This window comes from Notamacropus eugenii, chromosome 1, assembly GCF_028372415.1.
Source record: "Notamacropus eugenii isolate mMacEug1 chromosome 1, mMacEug1.pri_v2, whole genome shotgun sequence".
NCBI lineage: Eukaryota > Metazoa > Chordata > Mammalia > Diprotodontia > Macropodidae > Notamacropus > Notamacropus eugenii.
The window spans coordinates 256633559-256651798 of NC_092872.1; the positions used below are offsets into that span (position 1 = coordinate 256633559).

At 42.6% G+C, this 18240-nt stretch overlaps 1 protein-coding gene across 3 annotated transcripts in view; it reads right to left on the reverse strand.

Moving 5' to 3' along the window:
* Positions 1-6975, reverse strand: part of SCAPER (S-phase cyclin A associated protein in the ER) — a 406759-nt gene extending 399784 nt beyond the window's left edge. Inside the window, exons 1-2 of one of the 3 annotated variants that reach the window (XM_072628639.1) lie at positions 6878-6975; positions 1921-1993 (exon numbers count right to left, since the gene is read on the reverse strand). Coding sequence is in view for 1 of the 3 variants with exons in the window: in XM_072628637.1 (XP_072484738.1) it covers positions 1921-1983 (63 nt within the window). In the remaining 2 variants the exon portion in view is untranslated. The remainder of the gene's footprint in view (positions 1-1920; positions 1994-6877) is intronic. The other 2 variants (XM_072628640.1, XM_072628637.1) reach the window with 2 other exon arrangements.
* Between the last annotated feature and the right edge of the window lie 11265 nt (positions 6976-18240).

The window sequence follows — 18240 nt, forward strand, 5'->3', positions numbered from 1 at the left end:
AAGCCAGTTGAAGACTGGTTTGAAGTTGAAGCTAGTAGGAGGGAGCAGAGCAGGACAGGTTCCCCCTGAGACAGACCAAGCTGTGATTTGTGGACTCCTCAAGGTCCCAGAAAACATCTTCTCACAGGGAAATTGCACTAGTTGATCTCAAAAGTTCCCTCCCAGCAATGTACCTGTGGCGTACCCATTTCAGAGAACTCGCTAGTGAGAATGTTGGGTAGGAACCACTGTGAATGCCTTAGGAAGACACTGAACAATATGACAGATTATTCAGCAGCACCAAAGTCCATTACTGTTAACACACACATTTATTCCATTTATAACGTAACAGGGTGTATTTTAACCCTTAAAGTTGCCTACAGTAAAGGGGGGTAATTTTGGAAACTTGGGAATCCTCAGGTGCCTTCCCCAGTAAATAAGAATGACAAAGACTAAGGAAAGCACAACAAAGACAAGTGAGCTATATATCTTGCCTTGCTGCACTACACCCACAGTCTCCCAGGGCCCATCACTGGAAAGGGCAGTAGAAACACCAGCTGTGCCCAGAGAAACCCTCTAGCCTGCCCAGGGCTCACTGCACGGCTTTGAATTTACAGAGTGCTTTTCTCCAAGAAAGTGCTTTATGTACAAGCATCCTCACAACCAGGATAGGAGGCTTTAAAGAACCCTAAGAACAAGGAATTTTGAAGGATCAGTTATGAAGCATTCATAACAAAGGAACAGACAACATTATTCACATATGTACACATATTTGTGTGTGCTAGTGATGCACACACAAATCTAGTAGTTAAGTGGCAAAGGCAACAGAGATCCAGACTTGAAATCTGGCCTCAGACACTTTCTAGCAGTGTGACTCTTAATCTCTCTAGGCCTCAGCTTGCTCATTTGTAAAATGGGATAACAAGAGCACCGATTTCCCAAGGTTGTTGTAAGGATCAAATGATATAACATTTGTGAAGTGTTCTGCAAACCTTAAATTGCTACATAAATGCTATTATTTTAAAATATAATAAAATACTTAAAAATAAATGCTTTATGGACAAGCAAACAGTTATTTGTTCCTACCCCTCTCTCCAACTCTCAGATGTCTATCTAGTTTGACTAAGTTGATGATGTGATCTGGGATGGTTGACTCTGGAGGGATTGGATATCAGCCTGAGATAGGCCACAGGCCAAAAGTCCCACAGAGGGCATTGGCAAGACAAAGGATAACTAAAGTGGATAAGACAGAAGATGTGTCTGTATTCCAGTTACTTCAAGTATCCTTTCTTTTGTTTTTCATTTAGTAATAACAAAGCCTCAATTGTATAATATACATTCTACATATATTTATACAGATTTACACACACATACATTCATATATGCTCTACAGGTTTCAAAGCACTTGTCCATATCTGACCTCACATGACCCTCACAACAACCCTATGACACAGGCAGTACAATATCATTAGATGCTCCACTAAGAAAACCTGATGGACAATATTATAAACTTACAAAAGGAAGAGGTCGGAGAATTTTTCTTTGTCTTACAAAAGGATTCATTGTACAACACTTTTAAATAGAAACTTTCCTCAAGTCCCTTTAAAACAGGATTCAAGTCACACAAACATACGCACAAATGAACACAACCATCTAAAAATCTAATAATATGCATTTTTTGTTTACTTATGAAAAGAACTGTGTGAAGCAAATAAATACTCTTCTCTTAATTTCATTACCAAAAATTTTAAGTATTTGGGGAGTTTACAAAATGTTCAAGAAATATATTAAGTTTTAGAAAAAGGGCAAACCCAGCCAAAATTTTAAAAACAACTTTAAAAATAACTTTTTAACTACACAAGGCAAATAATCTTATTTTCAAATAAAACTAATTTGCACAATTTTTAAAAATTATACTGCCTATAAGAGAGAATGACTTACCATCATTAGATAATCTTCTTCTACTTCAACAGGCTCACTTATCACATTTTTGGCTGAACCCATGGATTTTTCTCTGCAATAAAAGACAGTATCAGTCATTAATGTCTTCTTTTTTCTAACTCATTCAAAATAAAGCGATTTTATCTTCCAACATTAAAGAACTGGTAAATAAAATTGTTCCACTCATATGTCAGTGAAAAAAAATTATGACTCTTTATATAGGTAGCTAATGAACATTTCATGGAATTTGAGACATCCCAACAGGCTTTAGAAAACATCAAGTCCAATTCCCTTTTGTAGATGAAGAAACTAAGGCCCAGCAGAACCAAATGACAACTCATACTACTAGTTTATGGGGAAGCTAAGACCAGAGTACTTTTTCTGACAGTATATTTCAATGTTCTTAAAGTAAATCAGAATAACATTTTCTTTGGAAAACATCCCTGTTGACATTATCAATGATGCCATAAATAACAACACTGGGTTTTAAAGAAAAATGTGCCTAACCAAAAAGTCTACCCATACCTTTGACTCAGCAAGACCACTACTTGGACCATCCCCCCCTCAAACAGCGAGCAAGGACCCATATGTACAAACACATAAATGGCATTTAAAGCTCTTTTATTGTAGTGACCAAGAATTAGCAATTAAGAGGGTGTCTTATCAACTGGAGAATGAGTGAACAAGCTCTGATTTATGAATGTGGCAGAATATCATTGTGTTGTAAAAATGTTAAGTTCTCAGACAGACCTGGGAAAACTTGTACGAGCTGATAGAGAGTGAAGTGAGCTGAAACAGGGGGACAATTTATATAATAACACTGTAAAGACTTAAAATAATTAATCTGATGACTGACCATGATTCCAGAAGATGAATAATGAAGCAGGCCACCCATCTCCCAACAATGAAGGGATGGACTCAAGACACAAAATGAGACAGACATTTTTGGACGTGGACAATTCAGGAAGATGGTTTGTTTGATCATATATTTTGTAACTGTTACAAGAGTTTTTCTTTTTTTCACAATGTGACTGGAGGAAAGTTAGGAGGAAAGAAAACAACTGCTTGTTAATTCGACAAATAACATGAACCTTCGAGAACAAAAAGAAACACAACAGGACAAGAAAGAATATCTTTTCTTTTCCCCGTATGAATTTTGACAATCAGTCTAGCAACAAAAGAAGAAAGCAATTAACACCAAAATTCTCCTAATCTTCCCAATAACCAGTATTGTACGTAGGTGACAACCCCAGGGTTTTCTCCAGATCTTTCATTTTGCTCCGCAATTCATCCATTCTTACTGGTGAGCCAAGGGCACAGAAAGCTTGGCACCTTAGGAGCAAGTTTGTCATCCATGCTCTCTGGCGTTACTAGAAGGACAAAGGGGGCTCATATCATCCATTCTTTCACCCAATATCTGAGTAAAGATTTATTACATGCAAAGGCACATATACACCACTACTTGTTCTCCAAAAAAAACCCAAAAACCCAACAACAATAGACTAGGTGTCAAGGAACCTGGATTCAAGCCAAAGCTCCAACATTCAGTACCAGTATGATGAGGGATTTTTTAATTCTCTAAAATGCAGTTTCCTAATGTGCAAAATGAAAACCTTGCCTTACAGGCATCCTCCCAGCCCCATAGGCTCACAGTTTGGGGTCCTCCCCACCCCCCATCCAATGTGTGGACAAGGCCGACCTAGTTTACCTTTGTAACATGTCACATAGCCCCCTTTCTGTTCTGATACAATCACCACCCAGGGCAGCACCTCACAATGCACTGCTGCAAGAACCTACTGGTGGGTCTATCAGCCTCATTCCAGCCCTTAGGGATCTTCCTCCCACCCACTCCCATCCAGAGGCTCCCTAGGGCCTCCAGGATCAAACAAAAAATCCTGTTTGGTGTTCAAAATCCTTCCAAACCTGCTTTCCCAGCCTTCCAAGCCTTTTTACATGTCACCTTCCAGTGACAGAGCATCCTTGATGCTCCATCCAGTTCCCAACACCTCAGCCCCAGGCACTGGGCTCTCTCTCTCCACTCCCTCCAGGCTTCCCTGGTTTCCTTCAAATTTCAGCTGAATTCTTGCCTTCTATAGGAAGCCTTTACTAATACCTCTTAACTCCAGTGTCTTCCCTTGGTTGATCACTGCCCATTTATCCTTCTATGTTTTTTTTGCACATAGCTGTTTGAATGGCATCTCTCACATCAGACAAGAGTAGGCACCATCATTAATATTTCTTTGCACCCCTAGTGCTTAGCACAAAGCCTGGCACACAGCAGGCACTAAATAAATGTTTAATGAGTTAGCAAACCTTACATCACTGCTTAAATATAAGTTACTGGAGATGTGTTGTTGTTGTTATGAAGGAAGATAAGACACATACACAAAAATAAAATATGAAAAGATGAAAATGGGAAAGGTGCAAAATCCTAAAAGACTTCAGCAGAAGGAAAGTCACTTCTCCAGTTAAAAGCTCCAATGTTCTTAAATTATTACAATCAAGCTTGGTGCCAAAGAGAAGGAAGAAGGCAGCAGTTCCCCTGTGTCTGCTTTGCACAAGTGGGAGAGACTACTGGGGTGGAATACTGCATACACCATGCATTTTTATATAGTGGTTGGTTGTGCTTATCTGGTGTTTGCTTTTCTTTCCATCTTTCTATTCTGTGTTATGAGACTGTTCTCTAGGAAAAGAATGGAATTTGTAGGTAACTAAAAACAAAAGATATCAATAAAAATTTATTTTAAAAATGTAAAAGCTCTTTGGAGACAGGTCCGTGCTGCCCAATCTTGGCATGGGCAGCTCAGGGTCTGGGAACAGTGTCACTTATAATGCCTGTTGACTGTCTTGGGGAGGGGTGTCCATGGAGGCACAAAAGGCACTCTAATCAATGCTCAAAGCTCAACGATGGGAGTAGAGAGAACTGGTCCAGGCAAGGGCTGGCTTTCTATTTTCAGGCACTTCAATCAGCCTGATGAGAGAGAGTTGTTTAGTTCTGTTACTTTATGATTATCCCCTGAACACTTCAAAAGAGCCGTGACTTCATCCAGATAGCAGAATATACTAGCAGATGATCTTCATGACCCCATGGTCAACACTAGGATGACAGACTTCTCCAGACTTCACTAGACCAGTCCTCAGACAACAGTGCATCACCAGATCTGCCACCTTGGAAGGACCTAACAGACTTTACATTCTGCTGTCAAGAGACCAAAGGGAACTCAGGATCCTACCACAATGATAAACTTGGTGGAGGACTCCTTGCAGGCTGCTTTAAGTGGAACAATCAGCAAGTATTTAATAAGTCCCTATTATGTGTTTGCCACTGTGTCCAGTGATATGAAAGAATGCCTAAAAAACATCTCACGATGCCTTGCACATAGGAGTACAGATGCTTGAAAACGTGTGGTAAATGAACTCTCCTAATATTGGTCAAAAGTAAGCTTGAAAAACTTACTCCTTTCTACTCATTTTAACAGAGCTTAAAGCAAATGGTTTTTTATTGGACAGGTGGAGAGGGAGTTTTTTCAGCTTATCATGTCACACAGGAAAACATTTTCAACAAATCAGTTCCTTCAATCATTTTCAAAGCTGTTTCCTACAGGATTACAGGATTTCTTCAGTATTTGTGGGTGGGCAGGAAGGAAGGAAGGAACAAGCATTTATTAAGCACCTACTATGTGACCTGCACTGTACTAAGCAATTTGTTAATCTTCTTTCATTTGACTCATAACAACCTGGGAGGCAGGTACTATTAGGAACCCTATTTTATAGCTGAGGAAAATTAGGTTAAGTAATGCAAAAAGAGGTTCGGGATGATGACCTCAATTAGTTAAAAATAAATCAATGAATATTAAAATACACAAGCACATGCCCACTTCCTGATAGCTGTCGGGGAAGAAAGCTCGAATTCTTCACCACTACGGAGTTATTTGTGCAGAATCCCCGCAGGAGGGTTAGAAGGGTCACCAGGCCCGGACAGGGAGCTGGACTCCGGCCTAGCCGGCCCCTCACTTCAGACTCGGTGGGACACACAGACAGGCCCTGCTTGGCTCTGGTCATCTGGGTCCAGCTGGACCTCCCCCCCTTCCTGGATACACAGGGCAGCCCAGGGCAGGTCAGGGCAAGGGTCATACAAAGCATCCAGGAGAGGGGGCCCATGGGGCAGCCTTGAGCCAGTCACACCCCAATTCACCTCTGGGGGCGGGGAATGGGCTCCCCATCTTACGAGGCCATCACAGGGATTCCCCTGTTCCACGAGCACTTATTAAGCACCTAGGGTGTGCAAAGCACCCGGCCGGGCACAGGGGAGGCAAACACTGAGAACCCACGTGTGGCTTAGGTCTTTGTGGGTGAAGAGAGAGCCGACCTGGGGCCACGGGGACTCGAGTTCAAATCCAGCCTCGGACGCGGCCTAGCCGTGGGACCCTGGGCAAGTCACTTCGCCGCTACCTGCCTCAGTTTTCTCATCTGTAAAATGGGGCCGACGGCGCTCGGCTATCTCCGGGGTGACGGGGGAGGGGGCATGCAAACCTCCGGCGGCGAGGAGGGGTCCGGGGCGTCGGCCAGGCCGCCCCCCGCCCGGGGCTCGGACCTCCAGGAGGCGCAGGGGCATACACGTGGCACTGACAGCAGCGCGCCCCCGCCCCCTCCCCTGCTCGGGGAGGGGGCATCCCCTCGGGCGGGGCTGGGGGGCGCAGAGTGACCCCTCCCTCCATGCCTCCCTTTCTCTCCCCCGTCCGCCACTCCCCCCTCGGCATCGGCCCGGGGGTCTCGGGAGCGGAGCCCGGCCGGCGGCGGGGGCGGGTCCGGGGGGAGGGGAGCATCTCGCCGCCATCTTGTCCCCTCAGCCGCGGGAGGCTGTCACCAGCCGCCTGCCCCGCCCCGCGGCCCCCCAGCCCCACGACCCTCCATCCCGCGCCCCTCCCTGGCCCGCGCGCCCCCGCGGGACACTCACCCCCGGCCCGCCGACCGCCCGCCCGCCTGACTTCCAGCCAGGCTGAACGTCCGGGGCCGCCTCCGAGCGTCCCGCCGGGATGGGGGCGGGGCGAGGACAGGGAGGGGAGGGGAGGGGCGGGGAGAAGGCGGGGCCTCCCGGCGTGCTCACGTGATGTGGTTGCAGTGCGCAGGCGCGGTGGCCTGCTGCGCCCGAGTCTCCGGGGCCGGCTCGCGTGGCGGGCACCGGGGGAGGGGCGGAGCGAACGTGAGCCTGCGCCGGGGAGCCTTGGGCTGGGCTTGGGGTCCGTCCGGGCTCCGGAGCTTCGCGCCTTTCCCTCCCCCTCCCCGTGCCGAGACTGAAACACGTGCCGGGCCAAGCGCGAAGGGGCCCAGCAGGGAGCCCGGAATTAGGAGAGACAGTTTAAAGAAGGAGATCCCGTCAAGTGACGGCAGCAGGCTCTCTGCTAAGGGTCGGGCACACGAAGAAAGACGCTCGCGCTTCCACACGGCCGCGGACAGACGGGATGCTTCCTCGTGTGCGCTGAGCTCAGCAGCCTAGGCTTCTGCCGAGAGCTCTGGGAGGTCAGCGCTGATGGAGCATGGGACAAATACATGCCCGGAGGCTGCGTAGAGCCTGCGTGGATGTATGTATGTACGTATTTAGCCAACTGGAGTCACCTCACCTGAGTGAGTACTGCAAAGACCTTGGCCTAAAGGGCTCCCAGTGCACCCTGGGCCATCTGCAGTCATCCTGATGGATATCTGGTCACTGGATCCAGAGGGCCCTGGAGGAGAAGTGAGGCCGGTGAGCTGCCCAGCCCTCCCTCCCTCAGAACAAAGTCAATTTCAAGTCACGTCATTGCTTCTCTGAAGGCGTGGTCTTCTTGGGCAAGGAAGGACGCACACAGCAACAACTGAGGGAAACCACTGGCCATTAATTTATTGGTTATTTGCTAGCCTAATTAGTAAATTGACTATTAATTATCCCAAAACACTTGTCTCTTGGGCTCTTGTTTCATCTCGGTATATAAAATATGTTTATTTTTACCAGTCAGGAGGGAACCCAATTGCTTCATTCTCTATTAGTTCATATAAGTCTTCTCATGCTTCTCTGAATTCTTCATATACATCATAATATTGTTACATTCATGTTACCAAAACTGTTTAGCCCTTTCCCAAAGGAAAGGAATCCACTTTGTTTTTCATTCTTTTCTAATACACACCAAAGAAAGGTAGTAAAAATATTTGGAAGTATATGAGAGCTTTCCTGTTATAAACTTCTTTTAAAACATTTCTTCTCTAGATTTGCTTCTCCAGGAAAAAACCTGAACCCTTCTTGTAGAGGCCACAGTGTTGGAGAAGGAAAAGCACAATTAGGCTGTTTCAGTAAAGCAAAAATCTGATGGGTTAACAAAAGCTCAATTTGCATCTGGAAGTGACTGTAACAAAATTCTGGAGCTATAATGCAAAGCTGGTGATAAATGGAAAGCCTTGGTGGATAGGAAACATCTGAAAAGGAGATGAGAGTAGCTTTTAGGCTTAAGTCTACTGCATTCCTGAATCTGAGATCATCACCAACATCCCAGAACAGACATTTCATCCCTAAAGAGATGGACCTTTAAAATAGAGTAAATTAGTACTACTAAAATTAGTACCAAAAGAATCATTAATGTTGATCTGTCCTTGGGTAAGGACCTACTTTTCATGCTTCTGTGGATGAGTGCGTTTGATGTGGAGGATTTGAAAAACACAATTATCCACCGTGGCTTGAGTCCCCAGACCCAAATATCTGGGGTGGAAGAAAATTCTCTACTTTATGTCTGAGATACAAACTACCAGAAACACATTTTTAATTAAGTAAATTCAAAGTTTCTCTGCTTAGAGAGCAAAAAAGACAAAGGGATAGAAATCAGTCCTGCCTTTAAAAATTTTTCCCTCACAAGCCATTTTCTATATACAATTTATAGGATTCAAGAGCAAAGTTGAAATTCTCAAACAAAAGAAATAATCCCACAACAAACAAAATATAGTTGCAGTGTTCAGGTAGAATTTCAGGTGACAGTTTTGAAACAATAACAGTCATAACTTTTGGTGTACCCTGGAAAATCAGATTCCCAAAATCATTCAATCCGTCTTTAATCACTGCCTCCAAGCTTTCTTCTTTCAGCTTGGTCAAAGGCAATTCAAGAGATACTTCTGTTAACTGAATTAATCACAGATGTTTTCCTTCTTTTAGTCTGATCTTTACCCTCATCACTTCAGGGAGCAGTTCTTCATTTGGAAACTGTAATAGGAATGATGTAAAAAGGTTTCAATATGGAAACTGGGCATCAAAGTCAAAGAAAGTCTTAGAAGGGTTTATTGTTTGTTGTAGTTTGGGGTGCTGGGAACCCTAAAATGTAAGGGTATGGGGGGGAAATCCTGCCTGGAAAGAATTCAAGCACACAAGCCTTCTTTCAGTCAAAGTAGCAAGGTTTATTTGTAACGCCAATAGGAGCAGGTGAGATTCTTAGCAAATCTGCTACTGTATCATCGATAAAAGTGGGCAAAATTCTTAATGAGTCTGCAAATTTGATGAGGATGGGACTGATACTAACATACAAAAAAGACCTTGAGAAGATTTGGACGGGATTAAAGAGTGGCAAATAGCCTGAGGTGGGCCAGATGCAACAGTGAAAAGATCTAGATGGGATTAAGGAGTATCAAATAAGCTCATTAAGGAATCATGGTGGAATGGGGTGAGACATATGCCTTAGGTGAGATGCCAGGGACTAGGGTCCAGGTCCCATCACCCCATCATTGTTCAGATTAGACTAAGGACTTCAGACTAAAGTGCTGTCCTGATATTATTTTGTAATATTGTAATATTTGCAATAATTGTGATACTTGTGATATTGTAATAGTGGCAGCTAGGTCACCCAATGGATACAGTGCTGGAAGACCTGACTTCAAATTCAGCCTCAGACACTGATTAGCTGTGTGACCTTGGGCAAGTCACTTAACCCTGTTTGCCTCACTTTCCTCATTGATACAATGGAGATCATAATAGCGCCTTCCACAGATATGGTTGTTGTGAGGATCAAATGAGGTAATAATTGTAAAGCACTTAGCACAGTGCACAGCACATAGCAAGTGCTTAATATTTGGATAAAAGAGAGAACAGGGATGCACTTTAGTTAGCTTCCACAATAAAAACTTTTACAATTATTTGAGCTCTAAGGTAACTGGTAATGTGACATGGTAGCTAGAGTACCAGACTGGAAGACAGGAGAAACTGGGATCAAATTCTCCCCCTTAAGCAAATGAGGAAACTGAGGTTTGGGGGAGTGAAGTGATTTGGCCAAATTCATAAAGTTAATGAAGGTCTAGTTCAGGAGGCAAACCTACATCTCTCTTGATGTCAACTATACTCCTTTATATTCTACACCATGACATTTCTCCATGTTATATACGTTTTCTTACACCTGGTACCATGGGCATCACCACCACCAGGAGCAGCAATGGCCAAAGGCATCTGGCTAGATCCCCTTACATTTATACTTCTGTAGGAACATAGACCCTGCAACTTGTCCCCAACAAAGAATTGCACAGTAGAGCATCAGCAGGGAAATGCATGATGAGTTGGTCATCAGGTGAGAGGGAGAGGACAGGTAGACAGCCTGAGTGCTCTGTGAGTATTGTGTCAATGTCAGCAGGAATCAAGGAAGGCTTCTAGCCTGTTGGACTTACGAGATGACTTGGACAAGTGTCACCCATCATGGGCAGAAATGGAGGGGCTGTGATCAGCATCAATGGAGAAAAAAATCCACATGGATTTGAGTACTTGTGTACTGATTAAAATGATGATGATGGTGATGATGCTGATGCTGGTGGTGGTGATGATGATGATGGTGGTAGTGATGATGATGATATTTCATTGATGTAGGTAACTCTGTATAGAAACTCCCTCTACCAATACAGATCCATAACTTATTGTTTTAAGAGACTTCCCTAGGGTCTTCCGGACTTTGAGGCCAGCCCACTATTCTACCCCACTCTCTCTCCTAGATCATAATAATGAGCTGAAATCTACATCAAGAAAAATTGAATTATAAAGCCACATGACTGATACTGGAATATCAGGAATATCTCCAGCCAAAATTGACATATGTCCCATCCAGAGCCGTAACCAGGACAAGGACTTTGCCCAAAAAAGTCAAAATGCGATGGCACTCATGTCAATTGTACTCCTTTGCAAGGAAGAAATAACTGAACAGCTAGTTAGCAAGGCTAGCTCTGTGACCTTGGGTAAATCACATCACCTCTCTCAGCCTCAGTTTCTCTGTATGAAAATTGGGGATATCTATCTACCTAAGTCCCAAGGTTTTGTGAGGACAAAATGAAATGATATTTGTAAAGTGTGCTGCAAATCTTAAAGTAATATGTAAAGGTTAACTATTATAATTGATATTGTTGTTATTATTAAAGTAGGGAGCTGCCAATTCCTCCCACCCTTTAGCGTTTCCTCCACTTCCAGCCTCTCCTTCCCCTTCCCTCACACAGCTCACTGACATCCTCAGCTGCAGCCTCTATATCTCTCTTCTCTGGCTATTGTCCAAGGGTCCCTTTCTTCCCTCCCCAAAAAGCAATATCCTAGGATCTCTACCCCCATGGAAATTTGTGTCCCAAGTGGCAAGATACATAGACTGCTGGACCAGGAGTTAAGAAGACCTAAGTTTGAATTCTGCCTCAGATGCTTCCTAATTATGTGACCCTAAGCAATCTCAGCTAAAATCCCACCTTCTCCAGGAAACCATTCCCAATTCCCCCTTTGTTGTAAAAATAAGTTTTAGAACCTTAATAATATAGTAGGAATAACTTGTCAATTTTGTATAACCAATAATGTAGTGAGAGTAAATTTTATTACCTTAATAAGATAGTTTTTCAATTAGAAAACTGATTCTACCTTTTAAGCCTCTGTTTTGTGATTGTTTTGAGTAACTTGCTGGTTTTTCAATAATAAAATAAGGATGTGTGATATGACATAGTAAGCAATATGTGTATATTCTTTTTTTATTTGATTCCCCATTTATTATCAAGGTGTTCATTATTATTATTCAAAAGTATTTTTATATTTTTAATAGTATTTTAATTTTTCAATTACATGTTAAGACAATTTTTAACATTTATTTCTTATAAAATTTTGAGTTCCAAATTTTTTTCCCTCCCTCCTTATCCCTCCTAAGAGGGCAAGCAATTCAACATGTGTATGTTCTTAAACCACTGACAAACATATGTAGATATATTGATAAGACAGATGACAAATGAAAACCAATAAAAGCAATATTATCAGTCATTTTGAACTAAGCTATCAATCAAAATATGTGGTAAACAATTTACAAAACCCATTATAAAAGTATTAAAACACTCACCTGAGATCGCAGCCATCAGCCTATTCTGATGTCAAGACAAGGGCCAGCTCCTGCCCACCCCACCACGTTGAGACTGGAGCACCCTGTGTTGGTTAGGGGCAGCACAGAGGGATGGAGGTCTTGGAGACCTGCTAGATAATCACACCAGAGGTGGACACTCAGATTTTGGTGGCCAGAGAGCCCAGTAAAAGACAAGCCTTGGGAAGCCCTAAAATGTCAGGGTGGTAATTTATTATTTGCAGGCTTTAATTAACAAAGTCTGATTGCCTGCATCGAGGAGTGTAGGTCTAATTAGTGTTTCCATTGCACTAGTTAACATATATAATGGTAAAATGGCTACCTGCATGCACTAGATACTGCACCAATAATTCTACGGCCCTCCCTCTGTTGAATATGTTTGTACAGAGTTGTTTACATGTTGTCTCCCCAATTAGACTGTGAGCTCTTGCAGAGCCAGACCTGTCTTCACCTTTCTTTGTTTCCCCAGAGCTGCCTGGCTCATAGTAAACTCTTAATAAATGTTTAATGGCTTGCTGGCTTGACCTCTCTCAGCCTCAAATACTCACCTCCTCACAGGGTTCTAGTAAGGATCAAATGAGATAATGCATTTGAAGTACTTTGCAAACCTTAAAATGCTATATAAATATTATATATAATGTATATATATGTATATATATATACATATATATGCATTTCCCCAGGGTTTCTTCTTCCACCCCAGCCTCAACTGGGACTTCAATAGTCAATAAATATGTATTAATATAATCAATTTATTATAATTTAATTATAATATATTTATATAATCATATATTATAAATTATAATGATTAATATCTAATGATTTTATTACATATATTTGATTCTCTTCATTAATATATTAATCCATATAACCTACTATGTACCAGGTACTGAGCTAAGCCCTCCAAATACAAATACAATCCTGCCCTCAAGGAACTTACAGTATAATGGGGGAAGACAACTGGTCAAAGAAAGCACAAGGGCTAATTAACAGCAATATGTTAAAAGAATGTCTATCCCCACCACTGGAGAGGAGACAAGTATACCAGAAATGGGATTACAGCTAGGTTGATATTTATTCAGTCTTGTCTGACTCTTCATGACTCCATTTAGGGTTTTCTTGGCAGAGATACTAGACTAGTTTGTCATTTTCTTCTACAGCTCCTTTTTCCAGATGAGGATACCGAGGCAAACAGAGTTAAGTGACTTGCCCAGGGTCACACAGCTAGTAAGTGCGTGAGGCTGGATTTGAACTCACAAAGATGAGTCAAGTTTTCTCATCTGTAAAAATAAGGGTAACAATAGACCCCTCACTCATTGAGCTGTTGTGAGGATAAATAAAATATTGCGTATAAAGCAATTGGCAAGACCTTAAAAGCTATACAAATATTTTTAAACTTAAAACTATAAGAATGCTAGCGATCATACTAACTGGGGCCCATGCATGAGATATGGTCTTTAGAGATAGGGTCTTTAGCCGTGGTCCAACTTCCCCATCAATAATCATCATTTATTTTAAACCACAGTTGTGATTTCATTATTAGAAATGCCTAGTAAGGGCATTCCTTTTACCAAGTTAGATTAGCCCTTGCTTCGACAATTATGGATTTAATAGGTTCATTGGGGCACTGAAAGGGTAAGTTCAGTGTCACATGGTCAGTAGGTAGCCAGGTCTTCCTGATTCCAAAGCCAGCTCTATCCAGTACACCACACAGTCTCTCACTGTTGTTACATATTAATTGTTGTTAGCTACATGACATGCTTCTGCCCACAATTTGACCACTGTTCTCACCTCTATTTTATCCCTCTGGATATTTTTTTATACCTGTGACCTCTTTCCTTTGACTGAAGCACTTTCTCAGTCTAATCAATCAATAAGCATTAATTAAGAGCCTACTAAGTGCCAGGTTCTGTGGTAAAAGCTGGAGGAATCATATCTTGCTCCTTGCCCAGGTATTTTCTCTCCCTGCTCTCGATTGACTCTTAACTGACCCCAATCACCAGCTTGCCTTTTGCAGAACCAAACAGGGGTCAGGACTGACATCTTCCAGTGCTGACCTCCTGTGATTTGCAACGCAAGTTGTCAGAGGATACCAGTGACGGCCAATAAAGACTATACAATATTCCTTCATCTCACCTGTAACTGGAGGATAGGAGGTTGCCAGGTTGCTAGGCAACAGCCATTCCATGTGCAAAAACAGATTTAGTTAAAGGGAAGACTCATTGAGAGAACAAATGCTAGGTTCATAACTAGGTGCTGGAACCCAAAGGGAAGTAGGGACTAAGGGGGAGCAGAAGTGAAAAGCCTTATTTTAATGACGTTTCTGACCATGATGATTGTTGGAACTTTTGCTGCTAAGGATATTGATTTATTGTTATTTTACTTCTGGTTTTTGTTTGTTTCCTCGCTCTAAAGGACCCTCTCTTGTAACAAGTAAGTATGGTCAAATAAAACTGTCCAGAAGATTACACAATGCTCTGCACTTATACTTCCCCCACCCCTCTACCATGGGGAGAAGGGGGGCCCATCTCCAGTTATCCTGATGAATATCAGGCTACTGGACCCAGATGGCTCTGGAGGAGAAAGTGAGGCTGGTGACCTTGCACAGCCCTCACTCACCCAAATCAAAGTCCACTGCAAGTCCTGTCATCACCTTGATGCCATGGTCCTCTGTGAGATTGAAGGACAAACAGCACCATGTAAAGAGAAGGAATTTCCTTCTCTGACTTCTGGAAAAAATTATGATTGTTGCATTTAATCCGAGTTCTCACCTTAATGCTTAGTATTGTTTCATAACAGAAGACTGGCCAACGAGTGCCCAGGTCTTAGGACCATTGACAACAACACTCACTCTTCTAGATGCAGTCACTTCCATGGGGATGGTGGGGAGCCTGCTTCTGGGCCAGGGTGTCAGTCAGCCACTCTCTCCGCTGTTGAGTATGCTATGACTGCTTTTTATCTATACCTGGGATATAAGGTTATCTGCTTGCTTTATGGTGAAGAGAATTGGCCACTGAGCCAGAACTGAGTCAAATGTTACAGAAATCCAGTTCTGGTTCTGCAGCCACATTTGCCTGGTTAGTGCCAAAAAGATATTTTTGGGGTCTTCACCCGGGTCAATATGAAGCCATGAGCACATGGCACTTCTATTTCCTCTGTTCCTGTTGACCCTATTCTTTCTTCTTTGGGTGAAGAAATATTAGAGATGGAATAGGTTAAACTATCACCTTTGAGCTTTGAAAGGTCAGAAAAGAGACCCAAAGTCAGTCCAGGCACTGGAATCCAGGAGAGAGTTTTCCAGCAATTGAACACAGGAGAAACACCATCTCTATCCTACATCCCAGAGCAACTCTCCAGAATTTGGAAGTGAACTTAAAGAGACAATTGCTTTGCAAAATACACATTGAATTCAAACCCACTCTCCCCAGGTACCAAGGTAGTATGTCTCTTCAGTAAATCTCTCTGTAAAAAGCCAGTTGGTGATAATTGATTAGATAATATTGGGGCTCTAATCATGAGGTAAATCAATGATATCAGAAAGATACCAACTGTTCTCTTTGTTGATATTGGGGAAAGCACACCAGAATGGGGGCCAGAGTTGAAGACTTTACAGAAAAGCTGATAAGCCCTTAGGGTTACCCTAGAACCCTGAGAAGGAGAGGTAGAAAACCCTACTCTACAGTGTCATGGTGAGATGGAATCAGATCAGTTCATGGAAGTTTCTTCATTTCTCTGAATTTCTCTTTTTCCTCACTACTTAGGGGATAATGCTATTCAAATGCATTTGTATGTCATAATTCATTTAACCTTTTTCCAACTGGTGAGCCCCCATTTTGTTTCCAGTTCTTTACTACCACAAAAATTCCAGCTATGAATATTTTAGTACGTATGGGATCATTTTTTCTTTCTTTCTTTAATCTTGTTGGAATATATGCCAGTAGTCTGATCTCTGGGTCAAAGGGTACGTACATTTCAGTCACTTTTCTCACATGATCCCGAAATGTTTTCCAGAATGGTGGGGCCAATTCATAGCTTCCCAACAGTAGATTAGTGTGACAATCTTCCCACGGCCATAAGGGTATTATTCATCATGATAATATCACAGTCAAATGTTATTCATATTAAGGAAGTATATCACATCCACTTTATCTACTGACAATATCAAATTATTATTAAAAGCTATTTTTAAAAAACCTAAAATTGCAGGGTGAGGAGGAGAAATCAAAATAATGCCCAAGTGTGCATAGTTTTAACATGGGACACTTTCTCAGAAGTGATTGGTACATGCCATTGGAGTCATGGGAATCTGTCTTTGTTTAAGAAAATGTGTTTATATGTTGGAATAGAACCAGATGGACCCTGTTTTTGATTTGCACTTATCTCCTCTCCAGTGATGAATGTAGACATGCTTTTAGCACGTTATGATAAATGCTGTCATGATTAAAAGCCCATCTCAGAAAGTCCACATTTATTGTCATTTCCCTTGCTACCTCCTAAGGATGTGAGAGCCCCTTCCTGTGGCTATAAGGTGAAATTACATAAGTTGTAACTGATGGCACAAAACTGTATTTGATAGATAAATATGGAATGACAGAGGCAGGAAATAATGATAACAGCCACATTTATATGACCCTTACTATGTATGTGCAAGGTGCTATGCTAAGCACTTTGCAATTTTTATCTCATTTGATCCTCACAAAAACCCTGTGAAGTAGCTGCTATTATTATACTCATTTTACAGTTTAGGAAACAGAGGTGCAGTGACTTGCCCAGCGTCACACAGCTAGCAAGAGTCTGAGACCAGATCTGAACTCAGATTTTCCCGACTTCAGATCTTCCACAGTACCACATAGCTAGCAATTCCATGGTCCTTTAATGTTTACAGAGCACTTTACAGATATTCTCATTTTATACTCTCAATAAGAAGAGGTGGGTGCTGCTTTTTTCCCATTTTACAAATGAAGAAACTGAAGCAAACTGAGGTTAAGTGACTTCCATAGACAGATGTGGGCTCAGTATAAGGGAAAACTTCCTAACAACTGGAGGGAGGGAGGACTTGAATGAGAAGTGTCAATCAATCAGCCAGTCTTCAATCTCTTCTTAGATGCTTCCTATTTTTGGGAGGACTAGCACTGGGATAAGGACTGTTGAGCCCTTTCAGCCCTGCTCATTCACCTTTGGCATCTAACTAGCACTCAACTCTCACTTGCAGCTCCGAGAAGCTGTAGTATGACCAGCAGCCAAACCCTGGTAAACCATCTCAGCAAATGGGCTAAACCAGATTGAGGGGAACTGACGGGCCTCAAACTGGCAGTGAGCTAAGGGTTGTCTACCCCAAGCATGTGAAGACTTCCCAGGCAGAATGGATGGATGAGAAAAATTTGTTCCAATGGCCTTGAAGGTCGCAGAAGCAGGCGCTGTGGAATGCTTAGAGCTTGGCCAGACATCAAAGACTCCAAGGGCATCCACTGCATCCTGACTTTTGTCCTGCCACTGGACTTTGATGACTCTAGAAGAGAGAGTGAGGCTGATGACTGTGCAACTCTGCCTCACTTAAATCCAATTCATGTGCAAGTCAAGACATCGCCCTGGGATATCACTGGTCCTCTTCAAAAACAAAGGACAAAGAACAACTATGTGCTGAGCACTGGACTAAGCTCTGGGGATAGAAGAAAGGGGCAAAAACAGTTCTTGCCCTCAAGGAACTCATGATATAATGGGGGAGATAACAGGTAAATATATTGGTACATACAGGACACATACTGAGTAGATGGAAGGTAACCTTAGCGAGGAGGCTTTAGTTGTGGCGAGGACTAGGAAAGGTCTCCTAATAGATGGTGGTGTTCTAGGTGGGTCTTGAAAGAATCTAAGGATGCCAAGAGGTAGTAGTGAGAAAGGAGATGATTCCAGACATGGGGGAAAACTGGTACAAAAACTAGACAGAGATATAGGA